Below are 27,328 nucleotides of genomic sequence, written 5' to 3'. Positions count from 1 at the left end.
AGAGAAACCAGTAACACCTGTGTGACAAGGACAGGCACAAAGTCTGGTGGTCGATGTACTGATTTTGTGGAAACCAAACAGCGCTTTTACAATTTCAGCTTTATCCCTCTCTGCCGTGGCAAGCGCCGCCTGCCATGCACGTGCGTGAGGGCACACGCATGACCTCACGCTCTCCCCTCTCTCTCCCTCTGTCTCTCTCTGTTGTCCCCTCTCTTTCTGCAGGTCAGCGTGGAAGTCTTGGTAGAATACCCTTTTTTTGTATTTGGACAAGGCTGGTCATCCTGCTGCCCCGAGAGAACCAGCCAGCTCTTTGATTTGCCATGCTCCAAACTCTCGGTGGGGGACGTCTGCATATCGCTCACGCTCAAGAACCTGAAGAACGGCTCTATTAAAAAGGGCCAGCCCATGGACTCAGCTAGTATCTTGCTGAAGCATTCAAAGAATGACAGTCTAGCTGGAAGTAGACACAGGTATGCGGAGCAGGAAAACGGGATTAATCAGGGAAGCGCACAGATGTTAGCTGAGAATGGTGAACTGAAGTTTCCGGACAAAATAGGATTGCCTGCAGCACCTTTGCTCACCAAAACAGAACCCAGCAAGCCCCCGGCAACGAGGAAGAGGAGGTGGTCAGCCCCCGAAACACGAAAACTAGAGAAATCAGAAGAGGAGCCACCTTTGACTCTTCCCAAGCCTTCTTTTATTCCTCAGGAGGTTAAGATTTGCATTGAAGGTCGATCCAACGTAGGAAAGTAAAAGTTGTTTGGGGAAAGGAAATTAGGCTATCCCTTGTCATTTTTATCCAGATTACTGTACTGTAGACTAAATAACCCAGTATTTACATGTTATCATCTTATTTTAGGTTTATGTTATAACCTTGTTGTTATAGTTGCAGCTGGTATTATGCAGGAGACTGGTGCATATGTTTTTCCACAAGTGTTTGTCAGTGACTAGGTTTATCGAGAGCGACAGAAGGGGCAGTATCTGCTTCACACACCCTTAGTGGAAATGAATGTGTTGTCATGGCTCCTGTTTTCTAACACCTCGTGTAGGACAGGGTCCAGCTGTGATTTTGTTTTCTTTTCATCGTTGTTTTTTTGTTTTTGTTCTGTTGGTTTGGTTCCTGTTCTGTTTTTTGGGGGGGAGGTGAGGAGAAGGGAACTGTAGCAGAGGTGTATGTCACGCGTGGGGTGCGTGTGCGTGTGTGTGTGCGCCAGTCCCGAGGAGGGGCTGCGGCTCTGCGGCGGGTTGCTGAAGAGGTTTCCTCACCCCGGGTGGATGCTGAGGACACAACCCATGGGTGTTACTGAAAAGGATCGGACAGTCTCTGACGTTTTCAACAACAAGCCAACTCTTACTCAAGGCTCTACTATATATATATATATATATATATTTGTGTGTGTGTATATGTATATATATATTTTTTTCCCCCCATGGGGTCTGACTGCACTGATTTTTATTCCTAAAGCAACTGCCACACCAACATTTCCTTTCTGCTTGCTAGTGCAGTTCCATTGCCCGGAGTCAGCAGACGGGGAGGCTGTACGGACTCTTGCACCGGTCGCCCTGCAAGGTTTTCCTTCATGGCAGTGGGGGGGTGGGGGGGTGGGGGGGTGCGTGCGTGTGGCGTGGGTGTGTGTGGCTGTGCACAAGGAAGCCTCCGGCTCCGTGGATGCGCCTGGCTCAGGCTCACTCCTGTTTCTGTGCAGTGTTAGACAAATCGACCGGGTTACGCCATTGACATTTGCTTCCACAAGGTAGACGCATACTGCCCCTTTGAGATCACAGGCATCCATCGTTTGCAGTTAGGTTGCAAATCTCTGTCTTTAACTCTAGTACTGTTTTTAGTTCATGATTATGGACAACTGGTGCCACTTTTTTCAAATTTCGGTGTGACACAGGAATCCGCTGTTGGAGATGAACCTAGAATGTCTTTAAGCACTTAAAATGCTGTTCACACTTTATTGCTGAGCATCCTGGTCTAACACTCAGTACGTACTGTATCTCACTTTAATCTGCTTGGAAAGCAACAACAACAAACAAACAAACAAATCTCTTCAACACTGTAACTACATGCAACTATGTAAAGTTTTCTCACAGGCAAGATGCTGAAAGTTTTAATGTGGTTTCAAAGGGATGAATGTGAATTATTGAACTAGTATGTGACAGTCATTGTCCACAAAGGACTACTTAATAGGAGGCACTTTTTAAACTTTAATGCTTGAGAAAGAGTTAAAGGCATATGCGAGCTGACAGATAATAAAAAAAAATAAGAGAAAGGAAAAAGGAAAGAGGAAAAAAAAATCATTGTCCAGTGTTTTTGAAAAAGATGGACTTTAAAGAATCTTGCAATTTGCACATCTTGAGTTTATCATTTGTGTGGTATTCCTGCAGTTTTTACCTAATAATGTTGTGGGTTGGGGGGGTCTGAAAGAGCATAAACAAATGTAGCAATTACTCACTAACCTGCCTACGCTCTAGGCCATTTCATAGGGTTACGTTCCTTTCAAAGTTCATTTTTGGTCTTTCTACCATATCTGCCACACAGAACCAGGTCCTACCGGGACAGCTCTGAGAATTTTTCTTCAGACTTGCTGAGAGAATTTTCCACAAGAAACATTTCTATACGTAAGCAAGATGTTTGTTTGTTTTGAAAACAAACCTATTGTTATTTTATTATTATTATTATTTGTTATTTTAATTGCATCGTTTTCCATTGGAAAGGCGACATTTCAAGAGTTTGGTACAAACCAAGTAGGCTGGGGAGGGGATTTACGCCGTTCAGTCTTTTCTTTCCCCAGGTAGGGCCGGATCCTTTGAGGTGCTGTGCACCCAGCCTCCTGCACGAGCCTCGGGGAGGTGCAAGTATGAAGTACTTCGGGGCTGAGTGCTAAAGCCTGTTGCTGCCACTAGAAAGAGCCTGTTGATTTCAGTGGGATTGCGCTTGGGACCTGCGTGAGCAAGCGTTTGTGTCGTTGGCTTTGGCTGGCGAGTTCGCGTCCTTCAGGTGGTTTTGAAGAAGCTGTACTGATAGGGAGAAAAGGAAATAAAAAAGTCCGTCATTAGAAACACAGTAACGTAAAGTGAACAAATTTATTTAAAATCTTGTTTTCCCTCTCCCCTAAACTACAGTGATTTTATTTAAGAGAAGAAATGTTAACCCCAAACCCCAGCTTTGACTCTGTTATTTGTTACTTGAAGTTTAGCTCACACCAGAACTAATTGTTTTTATACCATATTCTGGGGTGCACCAAAAAGTTGAAATACATTTAAAATAGCTTGAAACTTTTCTTGAATTTCCTTGAATTTTATTAACCTCTCGGCGGGCTACCAAATAGCTGAGTGGGTTTCTTCTCACAGTCACACTGCTTAGTTAGTGCTTATTTGTTAATATTTCTGCTCAGAGAAGTTGCTTAATCTTCCATATACTCTGCTCAGGGCACTTGCAATTTATTGTTTCGTTTTGTTTCCTGTTTTGTTTTTATGCTTTGATGGTAAAGGAATAGAAAGAATTACAGATTTTAGTTCACAGTCGTACCACTAGTTCCATACTTCACGTGTACTCGGAAAAAAAAAAAAAATCTCAAGTAAAACCATACGCATACACATTTGTGGTTAATAAGGAAGCAGGGGCTATTAAACTGACTGGATCTATTCAACTAACACTAAAAAAAATAAAAAATAATAATAATAAAAAAATACGTTTGGAGCAATAGGAATGTATTAGTTCTGTGCTTGTATTTCAGACTGAGGAATTCTGAAATAACTGGTTCTTTCCAAACAATTGTCCCTTTCCATGCTTTCTTTGGCTTTTGTAGGATGTGCAATACTTTACGTGCCAACTTAGACTCACCCATGTGGTGTTAGCTAGATCTCATACCCACTTCTGATTTCCCCTCGTTTTGTTCTTTTTGGAAGTTTCTTTCTTTCTACCTTTTTTCCCCCATTAATAATTCCCCCCCCCCCCCCCCCCCAAAAAAGAACGTATTAAGGGTCAAGCATCCCTTGCCCCATGAAACACAAACCCTTTTTGTATTTGATGTTAAAAAAGATCCAGGGAGAAAAAAAAGAGAAAAAGATTAACATCTGTGTGCCGTCCAGGCGGAGGGCAGCGCTCAGCCGTACAGCCCAGTGCTGCCCTCCACCTGGGCCACACGCCAGTGAGACCTGACTCCCACCAGGGAGAGAAAAATCCCCTCTGGGACCAAGTCCTTTGCAAAGGGGGGCTTTTCCTCTCCCCCCAGCACCGAGCATCCCTTGCAGCGAGTCCCCGTGCCTGAGGAAGTGCCATCGATCCCCGGGCACACGCAGAAATTCCACTCGCGGGCACGGAGATGCTGAGGCGAAGCCAACGGAGGAGGTTTAGCTGCTGCTTCTGCGCAGCGTCCGCTTTGCAATAGTAACCGACGGTAGTTTTATTTTTCTTTTTGTCTTTTTTTTTTTTTCTTTCTTTTGTAGCAGGCCTGTTTAGTTTACAACAAAATGCATACAATCACCAAGAAATTAGTCAGGGCAAAGAAAAATAAAACAAGAACCTCTTTATAGGGATTTCTAAAAAAGAATCTATCTATCTGTCTATCTATCTATCTAATCTATCTATATATCTATATATATAAAATGACTGTTCCTTATAGTGTTTAACTTAGGCATTGTTTCAGTTTGTCTGGGCCACATCGTGGGGAATTTGAGTTTGATGTCACTTACCTCGAGTCCTCTGGTCGAGACCCAAATCAGAGTCGCTGTTGACCTATTTTACCATTTCGTACATTGCCCTTGGGCTCGCTTTCCCTTGAAGACGTAGACCTCGGGAGGAGGGGGGGACACACGTTCCTTTTTTTATTCCTTTAATTCCTTCATCCCCCTGTCGCTTCGTTCAACCTGTCGTTCCCGTCATTTTCTCAGCACGGGGAAGTGACATCACTGCTCTCGTTTCCCTTAAATCAAGGAACATTTAGAAACCTTTCACACCTTTTACTCAGGGATGGGGCTGGCATATGTGTGGTACACTGATGTGACCAGAAGCAGCACTTTTACTGCTCCGGAGTAGGGATGTACAATGTTACAGACAAGTTTGGATTTCCTGCATCTCATGGTTTAAACTTTTTAGATCTCACTTAGATTGCAATACAAAAGCAGCAAGCTCAGCATGAACTGTAGCTGTTGGTTATCATGAAAATTCACTCTCTGCAGAGATTTATTTTACTTCAAAGTGTGTTGCCAATAGTAAAAAGGAAGTGGTGAATTTCTGTTAATACTTGCAACTGCTAAAAAAAAAAAAAAGGCCTGTATCAAGGAGAGCGAATCCTCAATATTCTTAAACACTAATAGTGTTATTTCAAAGAAGGGGGCTCTTGGTGCAGTGCTCTGCGTGTCGTGGGACCGTTCTGCAAACGCTTATACGCGTGCTTCGAGGAGGTCTGGGCTGGCCAGCGAAGGCTGCTCAGGAGCTTGCTGTGAAGCACATGTATAAACTTTTGGGAAATTGAAGCTTGCTTCAGTCAGGGCCAGATCCTGACCTTAATCAGGCAGCTGGAAAAATCTTGGGGTTTGTCCAGCTTTGCCAGGGCGGAAGCCCCAGGCAGGCAGGGGGATTTGGCCCATTGAAACACTTCTGCTGTCCCAGGAACTTGACAAACGGCAAAATGGGACATGCACTCATACAAATAATTTCCATTTCTTCCCTCCCCATCATCACAGGTAACAGCAGAGTCCGCTCTGGGCTCTGGCCAGTGCTGATGTGAAAAGCAAAGGGGATGAACGCACCACTAGAGTGCAGGCAGCAATTTCCTTTCGTCTGGTTTATCCAACCCTCCCGCCCCCCCAAATCCTGAAATACATAGCAAAATGAGAATTAGTTGATGCAGATAAGCGTACGTGCACACACACCCCCAGACAGAAGTGTCTGTTTGCACACAAATAAATATGTGTGATTTTTTTTTTTACACGTATGCCTACATGTCCACTTGATTCCCTGTCCTGAGGACAGCCTTGCTTTGTGTCGATAGGGAAATTCCAAACGCGTTGCACACCTCTACTCCAGAGTTCAATTTCTTTTACATAGACGACCTCGCTTCAGATGTGTTACCTTTACTGATAGGATCTTTTCTTGTAGCACTATACCTTGTGGGAATATTTTTTGATGTAAACCTAATTTGAGAAGCTTATTAAAAATAGAAACTTTTTTTGAAGCACTCACATTGAGGAGTACAGGTAATGTTTTAAAAAAATTGCACAAAAGAAAAATGAATGTTGGAATGATTCATTCAGTGTTTGAAAAAGAGATGGCTCTGTTTGAACAGTGAGTTTCATACCTTGTTTGTAAAAAAAAAAAAAGTTTTTAAATACAAAAGCAGAGAAAGGTTGAAAGTTACATGTTTTTTGTATATAGAAAATGTCATGTCTAGATGATCTGATTTGTATTGGCTTTGGCCAGGAAGAATTATTACTTAAAAGGCTCTTAAAGAACAACTGTGCTTAATTTTCTGTTTGTATTACATGGGTCCCATTTCTGGGGAATGGAGTCATGCTTCACACTGTTTATTCCTGTGCTGAAAATATACCTTGGAGCAGCAATTCTCGAGTGCAGCTATTGGGCACTTCAAAGGGTGGCTACTGTGCAAAACTAGAGTCTCACTCTCCAGCTGTGTTTTGGCTTTAAGTCTGTCCTGCCTGTGCCGAGGGAGCCCCTGGCAGCCCGCAGGGCAGGGCCGGATTTGAGGGAGGCCTCGGCCATGACCTTCGCAGGCAGGGCCAGGCCAGCCCCGGTGTTGGGGTGCTGCCGGGGCTGGGGCCGGCAATGCTGCAGCCGCCCTGGGGTGGGGAGCCGCTGCCGGCTGAGCACGACCTGCTTAGTTCCCGCCTGAAGCCTTTCGGTCCCGTTTTTTCCTCTCTCTGGGATGCTGTTCCACGTTTTTTCAGCACTTCCTGTTCCAGACAAAACCCAAAGAGTATAACCCTGAGCAAGAAGTGCTTATAACAAGGGATCCTAGCCCAGCACTAGCAGCAGAGCGATGCCCGACGCGCCCCCGCCTTCCAGCCCCTGTCGCTGCCCCCTCTCCCCCACCTCTGCTTTCAGAGCCACTGGGGAGCAGTTAGTCACACAGAGCACGTTTCCAGTGATGGTCTTGGCCGATGGCGAGACCGGTGTTTTTCAGAAGCCAAAAGGAGAGGATCCTGAGGCAGTTTCTGAGAGAGAGGGTCCTTTTCCTGTCCAAAGATTGAGCTGGGCAGCTGGGAGCCGGCGGCAGGGCAGAGCGGGTGAGGTTTCAGACTGCCCCTGTCCCCCTCCCCGGAGGTAACTCAAGCTTCAGCTCCCGCAGGCACATGGGGCAGAAAGACTCGCCCTGTCCAAGTGACCCCCCGGCACTCAGAAAACCAGCCCCAGCTGTGTTACAATGAAGTGCATTCAGCCAACAGGTAGTATTTATACAATAACAGTCTCTAAGGTTTCTGTAGTTTTTTTCTTGTCGTTAGCTGAAAGGACTCAAGTCTTCCACTGAGGATTTTATGGAGGCTTCATCCAAGGTTGTTTCTTTTTTGTTCGTTTCTATTTTGAGCGGTCAAAGCTCCTGTGCCCTTTCCCTCGACCACGCAGTAGGTATGCATTGGAAGTGTTGTTTGCCACGAGCGTTAGTCACTCGTTGAAGCTGTCGTTGCTGTACTTCGGGATTGCTGATGAGCAGAAACTTCAGGGCCCGGGTCCTTGGCCGGCGCGGAGCCGGTGTGGGACTGCCGGCTCCCCGGGCGGCGCCACTCTGCCCCTTCGCACCAGCCGGCGAGGGGATCCCGCCCTGGCGTTTGCTTTAAAAATCCAGGACCCACCTACTCTCCCTTTGAACACACTCTGAGAACTCCTGTCCAAGTCAGTTGGGTTTGGATCCGTGTAGCCGAGGGCAGAAACGGGCCAGGGGTGGCTGCGGGTGGCTCAGTCCGTGTTTTCTGCCTGGCCACCGGGCTGGCCTCTTAGCGAAGTTACTAATCTGTTAAGGCATAGATACGACTCTTCGCGACAGTCAGCTAATGTTGAAACTCACTAATGTATGTATTTGCTCTTTTTTTTTTTTTTTTTGTTGGAATAATATATTAACTTGTTGAACACTGTTCTTTTCGCAGTGTTACAAAAGGGGGGAAGGGGGAATTTCCCAACCTTTTTCAGTTCGGGTGAGCTACTGAAAATCATTTTGTACTAGCTATGTCACCGCTCCCGGCAGCCGGCGGCGGCGCTTGGCCGTGCCGGGGTAAAGTTTAGCCATTCTACAGCAGTAGTTTTTAAGGTCTTTTTGGTTTGTTTTGTTTTGTTTTTTAATTCGTCTGGTATTACTAGTGAGGGTTGTTGCAAATCACACTTCCAGTGTAGTTCCTAGTGTAGGCCCAGTAAAAGGGATATCGCAGCTTTGTGTTGGGGAGAAATCGAGCTGACATGGCCAGTACAAAGGAGAAATAGGGAGGGAATAACGTTTTGCACCTTATTGAAAAGAGGAGAAGATTTTAAGTGCATACAGACATAGTTAAGAGCTTTTATTGTGACAGGAGAACTTTTTTCCATATGCGTGCATACTCTCTGTAATTCCAGTGTAAAATATTGTACTTGCACTAGCTTTTTTAAAACAAATATTAAAAAAAATGGAAGAATTCATATTCTATTTTCTAATGGTGGTGTGTCTATTTGTAGGATACACTCGCGTCTGTTTATTGAATTTTATGGTCCCTTTCTTTGATGGTGCTTGCAGGTTTTCTAGGTAGAAATTATTTCATTATTATAATAAAACAATGTTTGATTCAAAATTTGAACAAAATTGTTTTAAAGAAATTGTCTGTATACCAGTACAAGTTTATTGTTTCAGTATACTCGTACTAATAAAATAACAGTGCCAATTGCAAACGCGTGTTTTGTTTTTATGAGTTATGACTGAATGGGAGAGAGCTTTCCTAGGGAAGTAATTTGCCCAATTTAATTCCCCCCCTCGGCAACACATTTGAGAGCGTTGGCTTTTACTCGTGACGACGCAGAAACGTGCACGTACCCATCCGTGGCCATAAAACCCTCTCCAGACCATCAGAGTGAAGCTCTTTATTGCGTAACAAAAACTTTCCATTTACAACTTCTGAACACATTAAACGCCGGTGCCAGCTGCGCCGGAGGCGTCGCGCACGCGCGGTTGCCACAGAGGAGGGGAGGCAGCGCTCGGCATCGCCACCGCAGCAGGGCCGAGTGGGGCAGAAGAACATCGAACCCTCACCAGCCCTTTTTTGGCCGATTACGCAGAAGCGCTTCACAGTTATCGCAGGCAACACCAAGGAGTTTTGGACTCTGAATTATTTATTTGTGAATGAAAACTTCAACCAGTAAACACTGTGTCAGGTAAATGCTGGGGAGGGCTCGCTTAAACATCTGAACAACCACAGGCAAAGCGAAGGCTGCAGGGGTGGTCCATGCTGTGTTCAGGGGCGCGGAGCTGTGCCAGCATCTAACCCAGACGAGTTTTGGCCACTCTGCCCCCGGGCAGCTCCCAGTGGGTGGGGAAGGGCCCTGCCCTCTCCTGCCTGCCGGCTCTGGCCGCTGCAGGAGGCAAACTGCTGCTCTTGGGCCCTGGCTTTCTTTTTTTCCCCCATTCTACATAAACAAGGCCAAACCTGGCACTGGTCACAAAAGCCCTCCTGGCTCCCACAAAGACCTTTTGGTATAAACCTGATACTAGCAACTAAAAAACAACATCCCCCAGGTGGAGGGGTGGGAGGCGGTGATGGACCAACACTGTATGTACACGGGCAGGAAGCTGTAGCAGCAAGTCTGTTCAAGACAGTGGAGCTCGATGGGTATAAACCAGGGAGTGCTTGGTTCAGAAAAGGCTTCAAACTCTCCTTGTGTCAGTGACTGAAAAACACCAGCCCCTGTCCCAGCACGGTGGGGTTTCGCTAATTGCTGCTGTGTTTCTTGCTCACCCCCATCCTTCCTCCCCCCACTATTGACTAGCTGAAAGACACACACAGGCACACTTTGTGCGGGAAAGGCTCCTCAAATGTAAGCAAAGGCTCCTCCTGCCCCTGCTTACAACCCCTCATATTTACAGGGTGGCCCCGTCCTACGCTCACCCCCCCGCCATGCCCTAAGGTGAGAAGAAAGCTGCAGGGCAGAGCACAGCTGAAGCCCCTGCCCCATGGCCGACGGGGGTGAGCCACCTGTGCCAGTGAGCAGGGGGAGGCGTGCACCCCCCGGGCACCTGGACTTGTTTCTTTCAGAGAGAGGAGACGCGGGTGGCTGGTGGCCGTCCTGCATCCGGCAGGATGCTGGCTCAAGGCCTGCTCCTTTAACAGGCGGGCCTCACGCCTGCGAGGAGGTCTACACGTGGGCTCCTCGCAGCCAGCACGCAGCCGCTGGGCTGCGAGCAAGGCTGCTACTGTGCCAAGGCCTCCCCTGCCCCGCAGAGCTCCGCTAAGCCAGGCCACCGGGGCAGGAGGGCCAGCCAGCCCAGCCCGCACAATGTGCTGCAGCAAGGCAACTCCAGAATACAGCTGGGAGTGGCGGGGGGTGTTTTAGGTGTCCCTGTGTTTCAAGAAGCCAGAGATGGACCTGCTCAGCAGGGAGTCCTTTAATGATGTAACGTTGCCCTTTATCAGCATCCCTGCTTGTAGGTCTTTGGTATGTTAAACTCAAGTCACTGCGGAGCCAACCCAGCGAGCCAAACCTCAGCCATGCTCTTGGGTGCTCAACAGCTGCCTGGCTGGGGGAAGCAGGCATGAACTTGGCCTACAGCGCAGGCAGTCGCAGGCACAGCGGCTCTCTGGACAGGGTAGGGTTGGGGTGGTAGGGTTAAAGAAGCCCAGGTCATGCACAATCACCCGACATGACGTGCTTTCCAATGACACTTCCCACAGAAGGACCCCAAGTAATGGAGAACCCGGTTACGTGTGCAGGTGAGGCAGATCCACAAATGGCACGAGGCGTTTGTCAGGGGTTGTGGTCTCTGCCTGGGACCACCCCGCCAGGCACAACGCGCCCTCAGCGCCCAGCTCCCTGACAGAGCGGCACAGGACCTGGGGCTGAGCAAAGATTAGGGCAACTACTGGAGCACAGGACTGGTTGTTACAGAAGGGCTCAAGTTCCTCTTTTTTCCATTTTGCAGCCTGAAAGCTGGACACGTACTGTGTGAATGGTGAGCACTGACAGAGCCGAGGGTTATCCCTGAACAAAACTCGCATATAACTTTGGGTGAGGTGCAGACATGCTGCAAAACGGAAAAAAGACGAGCTTGAGCCCTCCTTTAACACCCAGTTTAGCCACCAGTTCAGCCTTTCTGCAGCCAATTTCTCTCTCCCACTCACTTTGGAGCGAGAAGGAGAAAATCAAATAGAAAGAAAACATGTTGCTTATCAAAATGACAGTAAGAGCTGCTATTTAGAAAACCAAATACCCTAAGTCAAAGCTTTGTCAGTAACCATTCTTAGCATCTATGTCCTTCACAGCCTGGAGAATTCCAGGGACAACTTAAGACTTCCCTATCCCCAGCCTTCCCTATTAGTCACTGGTCAGTCAGCAGTAGGTTGGCTGTGTAAGCGTGGCGCCTCGGCCCCAGGCCAGGCTGGCCATGGAAGTGTGCGGCCTGCCTGGGGCTGGGCCCCACGCTGCCACACCTGTGGAGAGGCCGCCCCCCTCTTTGCCCCCAGCGCCTGCCCTTTGGGAAAGAAACTGTTCTGAAGACATGTCATGAAGCTGCTCTGTTCAGCGTGCCTATGAGCTTTTTAAAAATGTTTACAAATATATATATTTTTATATGTATATGTATTCTTAAATTCCATTTAGAAATGTAGCTAAAAAAAGTAGAAAAGCGCTAGTGAGAGTAGGCGTGAGACCAGCAGACTGCTGTGCTTCCCACGTATGAAGGCACGAGTGTGGAGACAGCCCTGTGGTCAGGCCTGCGCTGTGGCGGTCTGACCCCACTCCTGCCGGAGGTGTTCACTTGCCCGTGTGGCCCTGCCCTTCACATCGCATACATAAAGGACCAGTGACCCCCTACGGCCGTAGGGATGCAGAGCAGTAATACAGCCCATACTCTGGGCAGTATGTGGCCCAAAGGAGGGTTTGCTGTAAAGAAGCCAGGTGTCTTCTTAACGTGACACTTTCTGGCTGGAGGGAAGAGAGAGCAGGTCCTTTATTCCCAGGGCCTGCTTGCACCTGCACGCAGGTTCCTTTATGGTATGTGGCCAGGACAAATGGTCCTTAAAGCCAGCACAAGCATAACCTGTGCTCACATTAAGGCCCTTACTCACCTCCAGAGCAGATGAAGGGGTCATACCACAATAAAGAATTTTGTCTTACATGTTAAATGGAAGCTATTTAAAATACCAGGCTATTTGGAAGATATTCTGTGCTTTTTCTAATGTGCACAACACACTTCAAAATCACCAGGGATCAGCTTGTGGCTTAGATTTGCTCCTCAGCATGGTCAATTGTACCAATCCTCGTGCATGGCTTTCTGAGCAGTCGAACACATGAGTTTAATTCTGGAGTTTCTCTTTGCTATTCCTCTTCCTACAGCTCGCTCTTTTGCTTTTCAAAGGAAGCCTGCCTCTTTCCACAGGTATCTACACGAGGGGAAAGTAAGACTCTGAAGTACTGAAGTAACATTAGCTGTACTGTGATCTCAGCAGCACTTTAAAGTAAGTGGCCAAGCATTATTAATTCATTGGTGCTCGCTTTTACATCGTTTATCATAATGAGCTACTGTGGGATTCATGTGGATGCAATGTGTATTTTCAAAGAAATTTCATTGTGATTTATCAATTAATTAGTGGGCCATTACACTTTATTAAAGTGTTACCCAGAGTCTTAAACATTCATTACTGCCTTTAGAGCAAATGCTTTAACTCCAATCTGAGCCTACCAGTGTCTTGGGATCGGGTTATTCTGCCGAAAGCTCTCTTTTGCTTTTCATGGTGTCGAGCACTGCAAAGGAGTGGTACCAAATAACCAAAAGTGAATTTGTTCCCTCCAGCCTCATTCCCCTGGCCACAGGCAATGCACAGCACGGCATTTGTACACCTTTGCTAAATGGATACAAAGAGGCAAGAGAACAGGGAGGGCAGCAGAGAAATGCCCCGCTTGGGGAGGGGTTACTGTTGCCGAGTTTCAGTGTCTTAAAAATCTGTTCACAGAGAGCAGGCAAAGCAGGAACCCAGGTAATTCAGTAACTGCATGCACAAAAAAGCAGGCAAGCTCTGAGACCTTTTCTCCTGAACGATCTCCACAGATGGGGGCAGGGGGGACAGCACGGGTTTGCTACATTCAATGCCAACTTCTCTGAAGAGGCAAGTTCACTAAATAAGGAGATTTAAGTAAGAACGGCAGTACCAGCCCTGTGAACTGAGAGTGAGAGAGATCTGGCATTTTTATCATCACAGGAGGAAGTCACCAGTAGCCAGGCCTCATCCACCATCCACCTCTGACATTCTGCAGGCTGGCAGCTGTGCCACAAACATCCATTCTTTTGCCAGGACAAAGATTAAGGGAATTTGAATTTTGATTTCTCCACGCAACTCCTTGCGTCTTTTTCTCTCCCAGCCTGCAATTTCTGGAGGGTGAACTGCCAGAAGTGGCGGTAGCTGACAGGCCAGTCTTAAAAAACAGAAAGTGTGTACGTGTGCAGGCGTTAACAGCCCTGTCTGTACAAGCCAATTCCCTGTTAATTGAGGTTTCAGCAGCTATTTATCAGAGGGGGGAAAAAAACATGTGAAGAAATGTTGATTAAAAAATAACATAGGCACAACAATAAAAGATGAGGCTATTGCATTTTGAACCAATGGCACTGCGTTAATAGCACAACCTTCCCCTTCCAAACCCCAGCCATAGCCCCTCCAATGGCTATGCTGCTGCCATTCTGAGAGAGAGAGGAGAGTTTGCCACTAAGACAACATGGAGGAGAAAGCAAATCAAACCAGCTGCCCTTCCTGCTCCTCTCCCCCACCCCTCTCTCTCCAGCCCCCAGTCCTGGGCTAAGAGAAGACCTGGCTGTGCTGCTGCGTGACCCGGATAAACGTTGTTCTCCTGCTCAGTTCCTTGAGTTTGGCAGCTCCCACGTAGGTGCAGGTGGAGCGCAGCCCCCCGAGGATGTCCAGAATGGTGAGTTCCACATCCCCTCTGTACGGTACCTCCACAGTTCTGCCCTCCGAAGCCCTGTAGAAGAGATTGGTTGCTGCATTTATGTCTAGATGCAAAACATAACAGTGTGTTTACTGGAGCAATGTGGAGCTTAATACTCCACATGCTGCAGTTTACACACATTCCCCCAGCTATATTGCTTGCTTGCCTGTTGCTACTTGGTGCTCTCAAGCACTGAAATGCCTCAACTCCAGTCACCACCAATACTGGGAACTAGAAGCAGACAAATCTTTTAGGTACCCCAATATTACATGAGTGTATTTACAGCTCTGCCCCTTCCTCCCCTCCACCATCTGCCTACAAGCAAGTGAAGCTTTCAGGTTTATTGAAAGGTAAATTTGACCTTGAGAGCTGCAAGCTTTAAATATAAGGAATGGCCAGGCTCAGGCAACTTACAGAAATGTTGGAGCTGGTGCTCAGCGGGCACAACTCAGCACAGCTCTACAGAGGCTTCACAGTCCCTGGGCTCTGTCCCATGTCACTGACCAGACGCAGATGGAACTGCTCTGGCTGCCTCCTACCAGCCTGATTCTTCAGAGCCCACAGAGATGGAGTGGGAAACCTGTCACAGAAACCCTCTGCAGAGCTGTCCCCTGAAGCTGAAGGGGGAGCTAGCACAGTTCAGAGCCAGGCAAAAAGGCCAGAAAAAATAGCAGTGCTGTGAATACTGTCAAGTACGGGCGCATGCCAGCACAGACTGCACTGTTCCCAAAAGCACATCTGAAGAGTTACTTGATGGAAGAAGCCAGGCAAATAACTTTCACTCCTTCCCCTTCAGCCTTCTCCAGCCTCATGCTCAGCAATTCCTCCTGCAGTGGAGTTCCCCCATCACCAGCTGATCTCGCTAGGCTTTAGAGCAAGCTTGTTCTGCACGGCAAGCTAGCTCCTTTGGAGAGGTAGGCCTTGGGAAAGGGGTCTAAGAGAAATGCGGAGGGGACAGGGGATTGCTCTCCTTTTCTCCTACAAAATGGAAGCAGAAATCACGGCAGGGATCTGTCATTGTTGTAAATGAGGCTTTAGTTACTTCTCCCTTAAACAAGTTGTCTAGGGGATAGTGCAAGAAAGAAAGGGCATGCCTGTTTGGAGGCTCCATTTGCAAATCATTAACATCAGCAACAGCAGCTATGTGGAGGTACTTCAGCATGAGCCTGGCTATATTTCACTTTGTTAGTTTAAATGCAGGTCAAAGCCCTAGGGAGACAATAAAGGAGAAGTGTTAATATGCCAAGTGAATAAGGACCCATGATTAATCTCCCTACATCTGATGAGTAATTGACTCTTTCTTGAAACTCTTAAATAAATGCTGTAATAAGCGGCCAATGGAAAACCTATGTACCACTGCCATCTAGCAGACTGCACGGGGCGCAGTGGTGCGCTGTAGGGCCTGCACTGCTGGGAGTTCACAGGCTTTTATTTTCAGCTCCAGTGCCAGCAGAAAGAGAAGGCCTGGCCCACAAAACGACACAGAAGTAGTCATGCTACCACTCTGCAGCTTGGATTTTTGGCCATGCCCACCCTCCTCCAGTCAAAATCAGGAGGTTCAGCTCGGCCTCTGGGGAGCCTCCCGCGAGATTCTGAGAGACAGTGCATGTCTGGGATTTGGGGAAATCAGTGCCAATTTTACCTACCAGATCCTGCCACCTGAAGAGCTCTGCATGCTGTATTGGGCAAGAAATGCAGGGTTTACTGCATTCACGCATGACTGCCCGTTCAGTTCATGCATGAGAGTCCAATTGATTTATGCATGAATGCCCCATTAAGTTCAAACATGAATGCCCTGTTAATTGATGCTTGCGCATCATGCGGGACGTAAGTTGCAGGGTGTTGATAGCAGAGAGCTGACTGCAAACAAACGCAGCCCCAGTTACGGTGGTTCAACAGACCTGCAGAGATGGGAACACTGCTCCCAAGAGCATGAACACTTGGCCAGCCTTTTTTCACAGCAAAATTACAGAAATGTGGGACACTTACAGCCACTGCCCCTGGGAGATGCCCCTGCAGTGGCTATGGTGGTGTTTGTTAGGAAGCTGGAGCTTGTAGGTTGCCACTTTTGGCTTTGGAGACCAAAACCTACAAAAGTGGTGAACACCTAACGTCACAGCCCCAAAGCTCTGACGGCTAGACAGTTGCTACTGCTCCTCTAGTATCAGCTGATAAGCTGGTGGGATGTCCTGTTGATCAAGGAGTAATCTATAGATACCGCACTGGGGGAAGCATGCTGGAAGAGAGGTGTGAGATTAGCTCCACAGAAAATGTCAAGAGTCCAGTTTTATGTCCATCCTTGAAAAAAAGTGTCAAAAAGGGCTGAAAATTCTCCATGCTCCCACCGTACATGCTGGGAATACCAGAAGGAAAAGGAGGAGTGGGACAGAAGTGGGACAGAATGCTAGAGCTGCGAGTGAAGGAACTGCAAGTGCAGCAAAAAGGTCAGAGCTCAGCCAATGTTGTTATGGCTGTGGCGCAAGCCCCAAGCTGTTTGGTGTGTCAGCTTACTCCCCAAATGGGGAAATGCCCATGCTGCTGCATGTGAACACTGTTCACTGCCCCACGCCCCCCACCATTCTGGATGTAAATGAAGCCCTGCAGCCACTGAACTCACGACCCTATTAGTGCCTTCAACAGTGGTGGTAGTTTTTGCTTCTATGATCTTCATCACACACTTTTATGCTAAAGCACAGTGAATAACTTAATGACCGTTATGTTCTTGGTTGTTTGTTTTGTCCTAAAATTTGTACCAAGTATTCAGATGATGATGACATTAACCCTGATAGGGGTCCACAGGGGTGAGGGGTGGAGTTTGTTTCTGTAAAACACATAACCAAGAAAGTCCCAACAGTTTGAATATATACTCATTATAAAGTGTCTACTTTGTAATAAGCATGTGCTCAGATTGTTGTAATACTAACCTCTGTAGTCTTGTCGACGGGGATGAGGGGGTTAAGTTTGTGATGAGTATATATTCAGGCTGTATTAACATTAACCCCAATACTCTAGTCCCCAGGGGAAAGCAGTAGAGATTTTAACACATACAACACATTGCCCAGAGCCTGCTGATGAGTCCTGTCATCTGGTTTCCATGGGAGAGTGGGTGGAATTTTACTAAGTGTATGGACACCTTGTTGCACTATTAACTGCTGTGGTGTGGGCCAGGGGTGGGGTCTGTGATGGGTACATAACCAAACTGTGATGACAACCCCTTTAATATGGTGCTCAGAATGGAGGAGTGACATTTTAGTAAATGTACCTTTACAGTATTAATCCCTGCTGTCTGGTCCACAGGGAGGAGTTTATAACTGATGTACATTAAGACTGTCATGATGTTGAAAGAGTTCATAACAGATTAACATTCAAAGAGCTCTTCGATGCATGCCCTGCAGAGATGAGGAGTGCCATACAGGCCGTAAATTGCTGGGTTTGCTGCATTCTTGTGTGAGGTCACACAAATTAGTTCATGCATGAGCACTGAATAAATTAATGTATGAGTGCCCAACTAATTCATGCATGAATGCACAATTAACTTATGCATAAGCATCCAATTGGTTCATGCACGCATATCCAAATAATTTACGCCCAAGCACCCTGTTAGTACATGCACGAGCGCCCAATTTGTTAATGCATGAGCACCCAGTTAATTTACATGAGCACCCAATGGTTACACACATGGGTGCTGTGTTGGGCATAGATGGTTGAGTTTGGGTGTGCCGGTGTGACCTGTGTGGGAGAAGGCCACGATCTGCTTCACACCAGATGGTCCCACCTGGCTCTGAAAATCGTGTGAGCCACCAAAACTTCGGCCCATCAGGGGAGCACACGACACCTCCGCTCAAGTGTATTTAAGAAACAGCAGCAGCCACTGGGAGAGGAGACACACGTGGACACGCCTGGGGAGACATGCAGCTGGAGATGCACTCTCAAAAGGAGGTGCTCATGCCAAAGGTATGCACTCCCAAGGGGACTGTAGTCCCTGGGTGACCCATGCCAGAGCAGGGACAGCCACAAAGGGACTGTGGTCTGTGGACAACCCACAGTGGAGCAGGCACAGTGAGGAGGAGGAGTGGCAGACAGAGACCATTACACCCATGACCACAACATTCTGTGCCACCTCTTTCCTCACAGAAGCAGTTGGGACAGACTGAGTGTGACCTGCGGTGAAAGTAAGGGGAGCTGAGACATGGAGGGGCGAACTGAGGTGTCTGGCTTAAGTGGAGTCTGGAAAAGGGGGAGGAAAGGTGTTTAGTTATGTGTTTGTTTAATTACCCAACAGCGATTAGAGGTTTGTGTTAGTTGGCAATAAATGAAACTAAGTAAAAAATCCCCAAGCTGAGCCTGTTTTGCCAGCAACAAATGCCTGCGCAGAGGCCGTGCATGGATTACAAGGGGTGTCACAGAAGCTGCCACACTTGGCAGAGAGCTGCATATGCAAGTCAGCAGGAACTGCTGAGGGATTTGCAGTTCTGACATCTCTCCCGGAGTTACAACCCAAAACTAACCCCTTCTCAGAAAAGAAAGGTGAAGACCGAGCAATTGGGACTCCCAACAGCTGGGAGAGGTGTGCTCAGACGCTCTCAGCAGAGACTCGGTCTCTCGCTAGCCACTAAATGGTGACTAGAAAAGGAGAACTCTTTGCTTTAGACCTTTTGCACAGGGCCCAATCTGTGGTGTGTGCCCTGTAACTCCCGGCCAGCTGAAGCCTGCTGCTGGCACGGAGGGATGCGCACGGTGGGTGGGAATCCTGGCAGGGTGGATGGGGTGAAGCACTTGTGATGGTGCTCTGTCAGCCCAGCAAAACATGGGTCAGGGTAAAGCCCTATGAGTGGAGCATTTAAGAAATGGCAGGAACTGAGGGCAGGTCTTCCAGGCTATCATCTGGGACACAGAAAAAGACAGTAAGTAGCAGCCAGATGCTGGTGCTGGTGCTGTTCTGTTTCCATGGCACAAATTCCACCCTACAGTTAGTATAAAGTGCCAAAACCCAGCTCAGTAGCAGCTGTGAATTGCTGAGTGACCAGAGCAGAACTGCAGCGTTCACACACAACCTGTGAAATCTCAAAAGGCTTAACGAAAGCAAATTGGCTCTAACTGAACAATACTGCGTGTGGTCTCTGTTCCTGCGTGCCTTACTTCTTTTCTCCCATAAAAGAAACTTAATAATTGCCGTTCAGAAATTGCCAGCTCTGATCCACGTTCCTCATGGAAGGAGGTAAAAATGTACAAATAAACCAAAATATAAATGACATAAAAGTAATGATACTGGGTACACAGATTTCCCACAAAATTAAATGAGATCAACTTGACATATTCATTACAATAACAATTACTGTCTTAACTTTATTCCCTGCTACAGCCATCTCACCGTACCTGTCAATTTTCATTTAACTGTTTGCTGGAGGCTCAGGTTCTCCAGCCAAAATGTGTAATTTTGAGAAGATGAAGTTAAGTGACAAGCAGACCAATTCTGCAGGGGCTGAGCACACTGAGCTCCTCACTGCTTGCATAAAACACTGTGAGTGCCCAGGCTCTTTTAAAGACAAAACAGCATACTGTGGTCACTGACACAGACTTACAGCTGGGCTTTTTAAATGCATGTAAAGAGGCCCCACTGACTTAACTTGTTTGGGGCATCCAGCATTTAAAATGATGATTTAGAACCCTTCTGGTTAAGTTTGCCATAAGCTAAACTAGTAAGTGACTAAACTTCCTGTAACTTTTCCTATCAGAGTAATTCAAAGCAAAGCCTCGCCGTTTCCAATCATCCCTTCAATGCCCAGCACATTTACAGTGCTGCATAATTAACAGTTGCTATTTTTAAACCAGTGACACTTATGCTGGGACAGGCCGAGCAAGACCAAGACCAAGACCAAGGTTGGTATAGGTAGCCAGCTCTGTGTCGTGGCTGCAATGTGAACAAGATGAGAATCAGCTCCTTCAGAGTTAACAGCCAAGGCTTACAGATTTCATGTTTGAAGCTGTTGTAGCTAGCAGTAGACTGGGGGACTCCTATGTTACCTACTAGTGGTACAAAATCAGTGGCAGTATCTCAACAGGGATTAAACATTTCAGATTGTGCTTCTGCTCCCTTGCTGCTGAGAAAGTTTCAGAACTTGATCCCCAGGGGATTCTAAATCAGGATGCAAATTAAAATACAGCTATGGATCAAGCAAAATTTATTTAGTATTGCCCATAAGGAACTGAAAGGGTCTATCTAGACTAAGCCAAATACAGCACCCTTCTGTACATCCTTTACTCCTGTAAGACATACTACTTGCACTTTATGTCATTTTTAAGGGGGACCAGTGTCAATTAATTCTCCTGATGGCAGTAAGTTTTGTTGCCAGCTCACACGCACACCTAACTAGGTAGAACAGAATTTAACAGCTGCCTTAGTCCTTTGGCCCACTGGTACAGCAAACTTCCTCAAACTTTTCCTGCAACTTTCACAAGCTCTGTGATGGCCAGGCCCTAAATGACTATGCTGCACTGAGATCCATGAAGCATGTTTGGGCTGCTCTGTGATCTCTGGGGGAGCTGTCTGACACAATGACTACGTGCCTGACCAGCAACAGGCCTTCCCCACACTCCTGCTGACATAAGCACAGGGTAGCAAAGCACGGGAAGTTACTGTCATTCAGATAAAAGGTTGCCAGTACCTTGGTGTAACTGGCAGCTGCCCCTCTTAAATTATGAGATAATTACTAGTGCTGTCCACTCAGCCCATTTGTTCAGAGGCTCTGATGACAACCAGATTCTCTGGGGGACAAAAATGCTCCCAAACTGCACACTGCTTCTGGGAACTGGCATATGAACCCAGAGTGAATCAAAACTCAGAGGTATGCAGCGCATCTTCCTGGTGCATCATTCCAGCTTGTCTCAGATGCAGATGGACTCTTGTGCAGCTCTTTCTTCTGCAAATAAACAGTTGTGCTTGAAAGCAAAACCACACTGAACATGCAGTGCCAGAAGGGCCTTGCAGGTTAACCAGGTGGAAAGCCAGTCACGTGGTTTGCTCCCCTAAGCTGTCCTCAGCATAGCCAGATATCCTGCAGATAGCAGTGCTTTTAACTGGTACACATGCAGTCCCATATGAGATTTTTAAAAAAAGTCCCTTGTACATTGCTCACTAGCTTCTGATGTCAGCCACAGAACATGGCTCAGGTAAAGCCTGATATGGTACATGGGCTCAGGCAAAGGAGGAAGGATACACTCCGCTCAAGAAAAACGTGCACGTCCTCCTCAGGCAGAAGGTAAAGGTATCCCAGTCCCCTTCTCATCCTATTAGATGCAGAAATACATGGTCTCCTCAAACTACAGTATTCACTGGGTATTTTTCCTTGTTAAGAAATACCTTCTTTTTTTTTTTTTCCCCTGCAAAAACAAATGCCCTTGGAACTTACCAAAACTCATCACAAGCTTTTTTGCCCTTGGAAAACTCTTTACTATCATCTCTCATCCCTATATCCAACTGATTTTTGTCTCTTCGGAAGTCTTCCTTAGAAGAACCGGACTGTGTCTAGTAGCCACAGACTATCAGGTAAGTACAGCATGCACAAGCTTTCTGTTTCCCCATTTTCACATAGGCTTCTCTTTTAATGAGCCTGGGTTTTCTGCCAGACCAGGAAAGCTAATGACTTCATTTGTCTCCAGGTCTCTCCTGTACAATGTCTACCACTAGCCTTCCTTAGTCTCCATTATTATTGCAGTCTAGAAGCTCATAATTAGCATCTTCATCAGTGACACAGACAGTGGGATTGAGTGCACCCTCAGCCAGTTTGCAGACATCACCAAGCTGAGTGGTGCGGCTGACATGCCTGAGGGAGGGGATGCCATCCAGAGGGACCTGGACAAGCTCAAGCAGCAGGCCCATGTGAACTTCATGAGGTTCAAAATGGCCAAGTGCAAGGTCTTGCATCTGGCTCGGGGCAACCCCTGGTATCGATACAGGCTGGGGGATGAAGGGATTGAGAGCAGCCCTGCAGAGAAGGACTTGGGGGTACTGGTGGATGAGAAGCTGGACATGAGCCAGCAATGTGTGCTCGCAGCCCAGGCGGCCAACTGTATCCTGGGCTGCATCAAGAGAAGCGTGGCCAGCAGGTTGAGGGATCAGACTCAGTCCCTCTGCTCTGCTCTGGTGAGACCCCCCTGGAGTGCTGTGTCCAGCTCTGGGGTCCTCAGCACAAGAAAGACATGGACCTGTTGGAGCCAGTCCAGAGGCCACAAAGATGATCAGAGGGCTGGAGCATCTTCCCTATGAAGAAAGGCTGAGAGAATTGGGGTTGTTCAGCCTGGAGAAGAGAAGGCTCCTGGGAGACCTTATTGCGGCCTTTCAGTACTTAAAGGGGGTTTATAAGAAAGATGGGGACAAACTTTTTAGCAGGGTTTGCTGCAACAGGACAAGGGGTAATGGTTTTAAACTAGAAGAGGGTAGATTCAGACTAGATATAAGGAAGAAATTTCTTATAATGAGGGTGGTGAAACACTGGAACAGGTTGCCCAGAGAGGTGGTAGATGCCCCATCCCTGGAAACATTCAAGGTCAGGCTGGACAAGGCTCTGAGCAACCTGATCTAGTTGAAGATGTCCCTGCTCATTGCAGGAGTTTGGACTAGATGACCTTTAAAGGTTCCTTCCAGCCCAAATGATTCTATGATTTAGGCCAAAGGAGACAGGTGTAAATGCTCCGAAGTAGGCTGTGCCTTACCATTTTGCAAAGTGCTAGGTGAACTAGTGCACATTTTTATGGTGCATTTTTACTCTTCAGAAGTGGCAGTCAAAAACCACCACAAGAGCCAATGTCGAGGTGGAAGACAGCAGGTGGGATCAAAGATGCTTTCTATCTAGCGTGATGTCTGGGATTGTCATGGTCCTATCAGCATGCCTCTGTGTCCAGGTATGAATTCCATTTTGTTTTGTGGATCCCATTCTGCTTTATATTCTGCACTGTCACCTTCACAGTGCTGCAACTCTTATCCATGGTAGCAGCTGGACACAGTGGGAAAGACCCACATGCTGCAGTAGTTGTAGCAGACAAGGCCAGCAAAACCCATCAATCCTGAATGACTGGAACAGTTGGTAAGGTCACTGGCTCTGAGACTCTTACGAACAGCAACTTACCAGATGGGACCAGAGCCTGAATCTACCCCAGCAGAAGAGAAGAATCAAAAGGGACCCCTCAATAAACCAGTGTATACCGTAAGACAGGAAACATTCTCTAACAAAGTATGCAAGAACCATGTTGTGTAAGGCGAGTGAGTACACCTGCCACTCATAACAGAAAAGGCACAGAGGTTTTCTGGAGTCATCCACTTTTTCAAGAAGTCAAAATTCTCAGCACTTTCCAGAGCAAAATAGCAATGGGCAAGAGATTCCTTCGCAGGGCCCGTCTTCCTTTCCTCTCCCCTGATGATTTTAGCTCAAAACCCAAGCTCCCACATGCTGCATGATCTGGGGCTACTCTGGTGCTGTTACCTACAAAGGGGTGGAAAATCTGTACAGCAGGATTCTGCTGCCTAAGATTGCCCAACAAGTGCAGGAAGGAGTCCTGGAGCTACTGCCTGTGACTGAGAGTGCTTTGGAGGTCCTGGGCCCTCATTAGTGTTACAGCTGTAACTCAACTTTATAGTGGGGAAACCCCAGCTGGGCTTTGCCGATTCACCAGGTGCCCACTTTCTGCAAACTGAAGGGAGCATGTGGACCAGCCAGGAACCCATACATCAACAGGACACCCAACCTGAACAAGCAGAGGGCCAGAACCTGCAGCTTGCTATGCCATGTTCCAGCATTCAATTCATACGCGTCCTGAGAAACTCGTAGGTCAGAACAGTGCCTAACGACTTCCCAGACCACGCAGCTGGTGCTGCAGTGACAGCACACTGCACTGGCCGCAATCAAGTGAGCACAGTTGCTTTTAGCTAGCCACCTCCAGCTCCTTCTTCCTGTCTCCCCCTTGATGTCATCCCTCCCTCAGACCTCCTGCTGCAAGTGTTGGTAACAGCTTCCTAAACAGGAGTAGAGGCATGGGCCTGTTTCCAACAGATGCCTTTTGCACAACCCCACTCCAGAAGTTACTGGATGGCTGGCTCACTTCAATTGCTCCTGTGTGGAATTCATACCTGTATTCAGCAACTCCTCCTGCATGCTTCTTCATGGCTGTCTCAGAGCTCATTCCATAGAATAGTTTCACTTTCTTGCCATTCTTTTCTATAATCTCTCCAGCACACTGGTCATGGCCTGCAAACATTCCTCCAAGCATGACAAAATCAGCACCGGCTCCTGTGATCAGCAAAGTGACATGTAAGGAAGCAGAGAAGGGAGAAGAGGGTGAAAGACAAAGCAAGAACACAGTGGCCTCCAAAAACAATAGACAGCCCTAAATAGTTTGGTACAGAGAGTCCCCTCCTGTAACAGATGCAACAAACTTGGAAGAAACGCTTTACTGAAGAACTGACACATGCTGAATTGTATTTCTGATATTTTAAATGGAAAGAATCCTTTTCTGTTGTGATGACAGAGATACAGATTTTTCTACTCCACCCCCCACTCTTTATTTTCAAATTCAGTTTTAACCCTTTACTTCATAATAGTATCTGAGCACAGTTCCTTATTAACTACTACCGTGACTGCAGTACTCAGAAGCCCTAATCACGGAGCTGGGACCTGTTGAGCTCAGTGCTGTACAGAGAAGAGGACAGCTCCTACTTCAAGACCTCTCTAGGCTACAAGCTGTGAGTGGGAATGTACCCTGAAGGAACAACTCCTAAATATGTTCCAGACACTGGATAACAACACTGAATACTCAATCATGCCTTTCAGTCTGTCCATCTCCCCTGGCTTTGCAAATCATGAAATCAATTCCACTGGGAGTAAAATCAGGAAGAAGGTTTTTGGAACTAATCTTGGTTTTCTACTGTGATTTCCAGTATTTCCAGCTGGGCTGGAACTATTCCACCAGCAGCTCCTCCTGTGATATTTTGGCATATCTAATCTTGCTTGGAAAAGTTTGGTTTTTACTCTTTCATGAGCCTGTGGTGACCCATCCCTGAAACAAAGTATTTTCCTGTTCAGGCTCTCTGCTTCTTCAATATGTATGTGTCAGAACAGGCCTCCCCTCTGCCCAGCTTCTTCCCAGAACTGGCAAAAGAACAGGGTTATAAACCTCACTTCACAGAAAGCAGATGAGCCTGAACTAACCCCACCCCCATTACGAACATGTCCGAACTCTGGGGAGATCCCAGACTAGGTAAGTCTGGCATTAGGATTTGCTCTGATTTCTGTCACTATTCAAATAATAGCACTGGACCTGGAAATATGAAGAGTGAAATCATTATCAAATCTGCTCAGCTTCTGCCATCTGTTTAAAAGCTCTGAAGATAAACCTGAATTTGAGAATATTTTGATCTTGGAATACATGACAACTGTGGAGTGTGCACTGATTTATAAAAGCCAGTTCCCTCCCTGCCCCCCTTTGCCAAAGAGCAGACCTAGCAGCAATGCCTGGGAGCAGAGCACTCAGCTGCTCTGCTGACCTCACCTCCCTTCGCCTGGTTGTTGTTTGAAGGGAACAGTATGTCCGTCCTAAAGGGATATTAAAAATGAGGCTTGTGCAAAAGTGCTGAGCGCATCACAAGCAGTATTTATAGTCAGGCACCCATTCAGGTGTCCTATCATGCCAGCTACCTGGCAGATTTTTCCTGAGCTCTCTTGTTTCAGATGGCTGAGTTTTAAAGCCTCAGTTTGACTCACGTCTGATACTACTATTAACCTGCCAAAAACAAAGGGAATGTTCATCCTTTAAGACATTCTCAATTACTGGTGGGGAGCTCCTGTTGTTAGCTGGCACAATCTTGCTCCACCTTTGCAAAAAATAAGTCCCTGGGAAATCTAGTCGATGTCTTCTTCATGAATGGAAGAAAACAACATGAGGAAGGAGGGATGGATTTGGGGTCAAGGTTTCAAAGAGGGTGTTTAAACAAGTCAAAAGCCTGCCAAAGGACACTCTGCACTCCTTGCATTGTCAATACTGTCCCTCGATCCTCAATTCTAGTCCTGTCTCTGGTTGTGAGTCTCACAGCCTCCTTTTTGCACAGAATTATTAATGCAAAAACAGTCACATGAAATCTACAATTCAGAATCACGGAATTTTGGTTCCTGTGCACTGAAGTATCTATTTTTTTTCTTCTGACTGCGTATTTTGGGAAGAAAGCAAATATGTTTGAATTACAGGATTGAAACTCATCCAACTTGAGTAACTTTTGCAAGCTACAACATAATTCATCAAGCTCTTCCAGAAGAGAGGAGCCATGTTACAGCAGACGCAGCACGTCTAAACATTGGAATGACACATGCTTACTGCCCTGCAGCTCCAGGAATGACAAACCCCTATTAAATATACTTCTCCAATGCTCTCCAGAACTTTCCACCAGCTTAAGTATTGCAAAGATGGCTGAAAGTTTCAAGTCTGTTCCACTACTTTTGTACCAGTTAACATCCAACCAGGAGGCTGTAATTTTTAGCACGGTCTTTCTTTACTTATGCATCTTTTTTTTGTATGACCAGAAGTACTGGTGATGTTTGCAACACCCAGCTGCAGTCTTTCATTTTCAAGTACAGATAGACAGCGTGCCATTATTTTAGGTTGTGGGGGACTGAGAACACCTGGCAACAACCCCCTAGTTAATACAGGATGTGATGGGGTGCGCTGCATACAAGCATCCCAGTAGCTCACCCAGAGTTTGTTAGACTCGTCCTGTTTTTACACAATGCCACTTCAATGCACTGATGCTGAGGAGGACTTCCCCCTTGAGGCCTACGCTGTATCTGGGCTGATTTTGCTCATTAACATTTCCTGGCACCTTCTCTTTCAAGCCATTACAGAACATGTGTGCTGACGCCATCCCAATCTCGCAGCACTCACACTGGATCTGGATGGAGTCCCTCAGATGTCTTTTGTATGACTGATAATACACGTTACTGATACCCAGATTGGCTCTGCACAGATTCAGCTGGAGTCATCCTGGATTTGTAGCCTGGGCAGCCCTCCAGGCAGATGCAGCGTAAGTTTGCCTGGACCACAGCTGGCCCTGGAATCAACATTCACCTGTGCTCCAGCTGAGCCAGCAAGCCTTTGCAACAGTAGGTATACACACACAGCTAGTGAAAACAGGAAAAAAAGCTAGTATGATCT

The 27,328-nt window shown here is 47.0% G+C and overlaps 2 protein-coding genes across 10 annotated transcripts in view; one reads left to right on the top strand and one right to left on the bottom strand.

The window, feature by feature from the left end:
* ATXN1 (ataxin 1) overlaps positions 1–8,878 on the top strand; it is a 229,461-nt gene extending 220,583 nt beyond the window's left edge. For all 8 annotated transcript variants that reach the window (XM_074871397.1, XM_074871379.1, XM_074871407.1 and 5 more), the window contains one exon: positions 223–8,878. In XM_074871397.1, the coding sequence (XP_074727498.1) occupies positions 223–753 (531 nt within the window). In that variant the 3' untranslated portion in view covers positions 754–8,878. The remainder of the gene's footprint in view (positions 1–222) is intronic.
* Positions 8,879–9,052: 174 nt separating this feature from the next.
* The window catches only part of GMPR (guanosine monophosphate reductase), a 44,701-nt gene continuing 26,425 nt past the window's right edge, over positions 9,053–27,328 (bottom strand). Inside the window, exons 8-9 of one of the 2 annotated variants that reach the window (XM_074871451.1) lie at positions 24,258–24,417; positions 9,053–14,167 (exon numbers count right to left, since the gene is read on the bottom strand). In XM_074871451.1, the coding sequence (XP_074727552.1) occupies positions 13,987–14,167; positions 24,258–24,417 (341 nt within the window). In that variant the 3' untranslated portion in view covers positions 9,053–13,986. The other variant, XM_074871461.1, reaches the window with a different exon arrangement.

The sequence above is a fragment of the Strix uralensis genome, chromosome 1 (genome assembly GCF_047716275.1).
Source record: "Strix uralensis isolate ZFMK-TIS-50842 chromosome 1, bStrUra1, whole genome shotgun sequence".
Taxonomy (NCBI): Eukaryota; Metazoa; Chordata; class Aves; order Strigiformes; family Strigidae; genus Strix; species Strix uralensis.
This window is presented reverse-complemented; position numbering and strand designations above follow the sequence as displayed.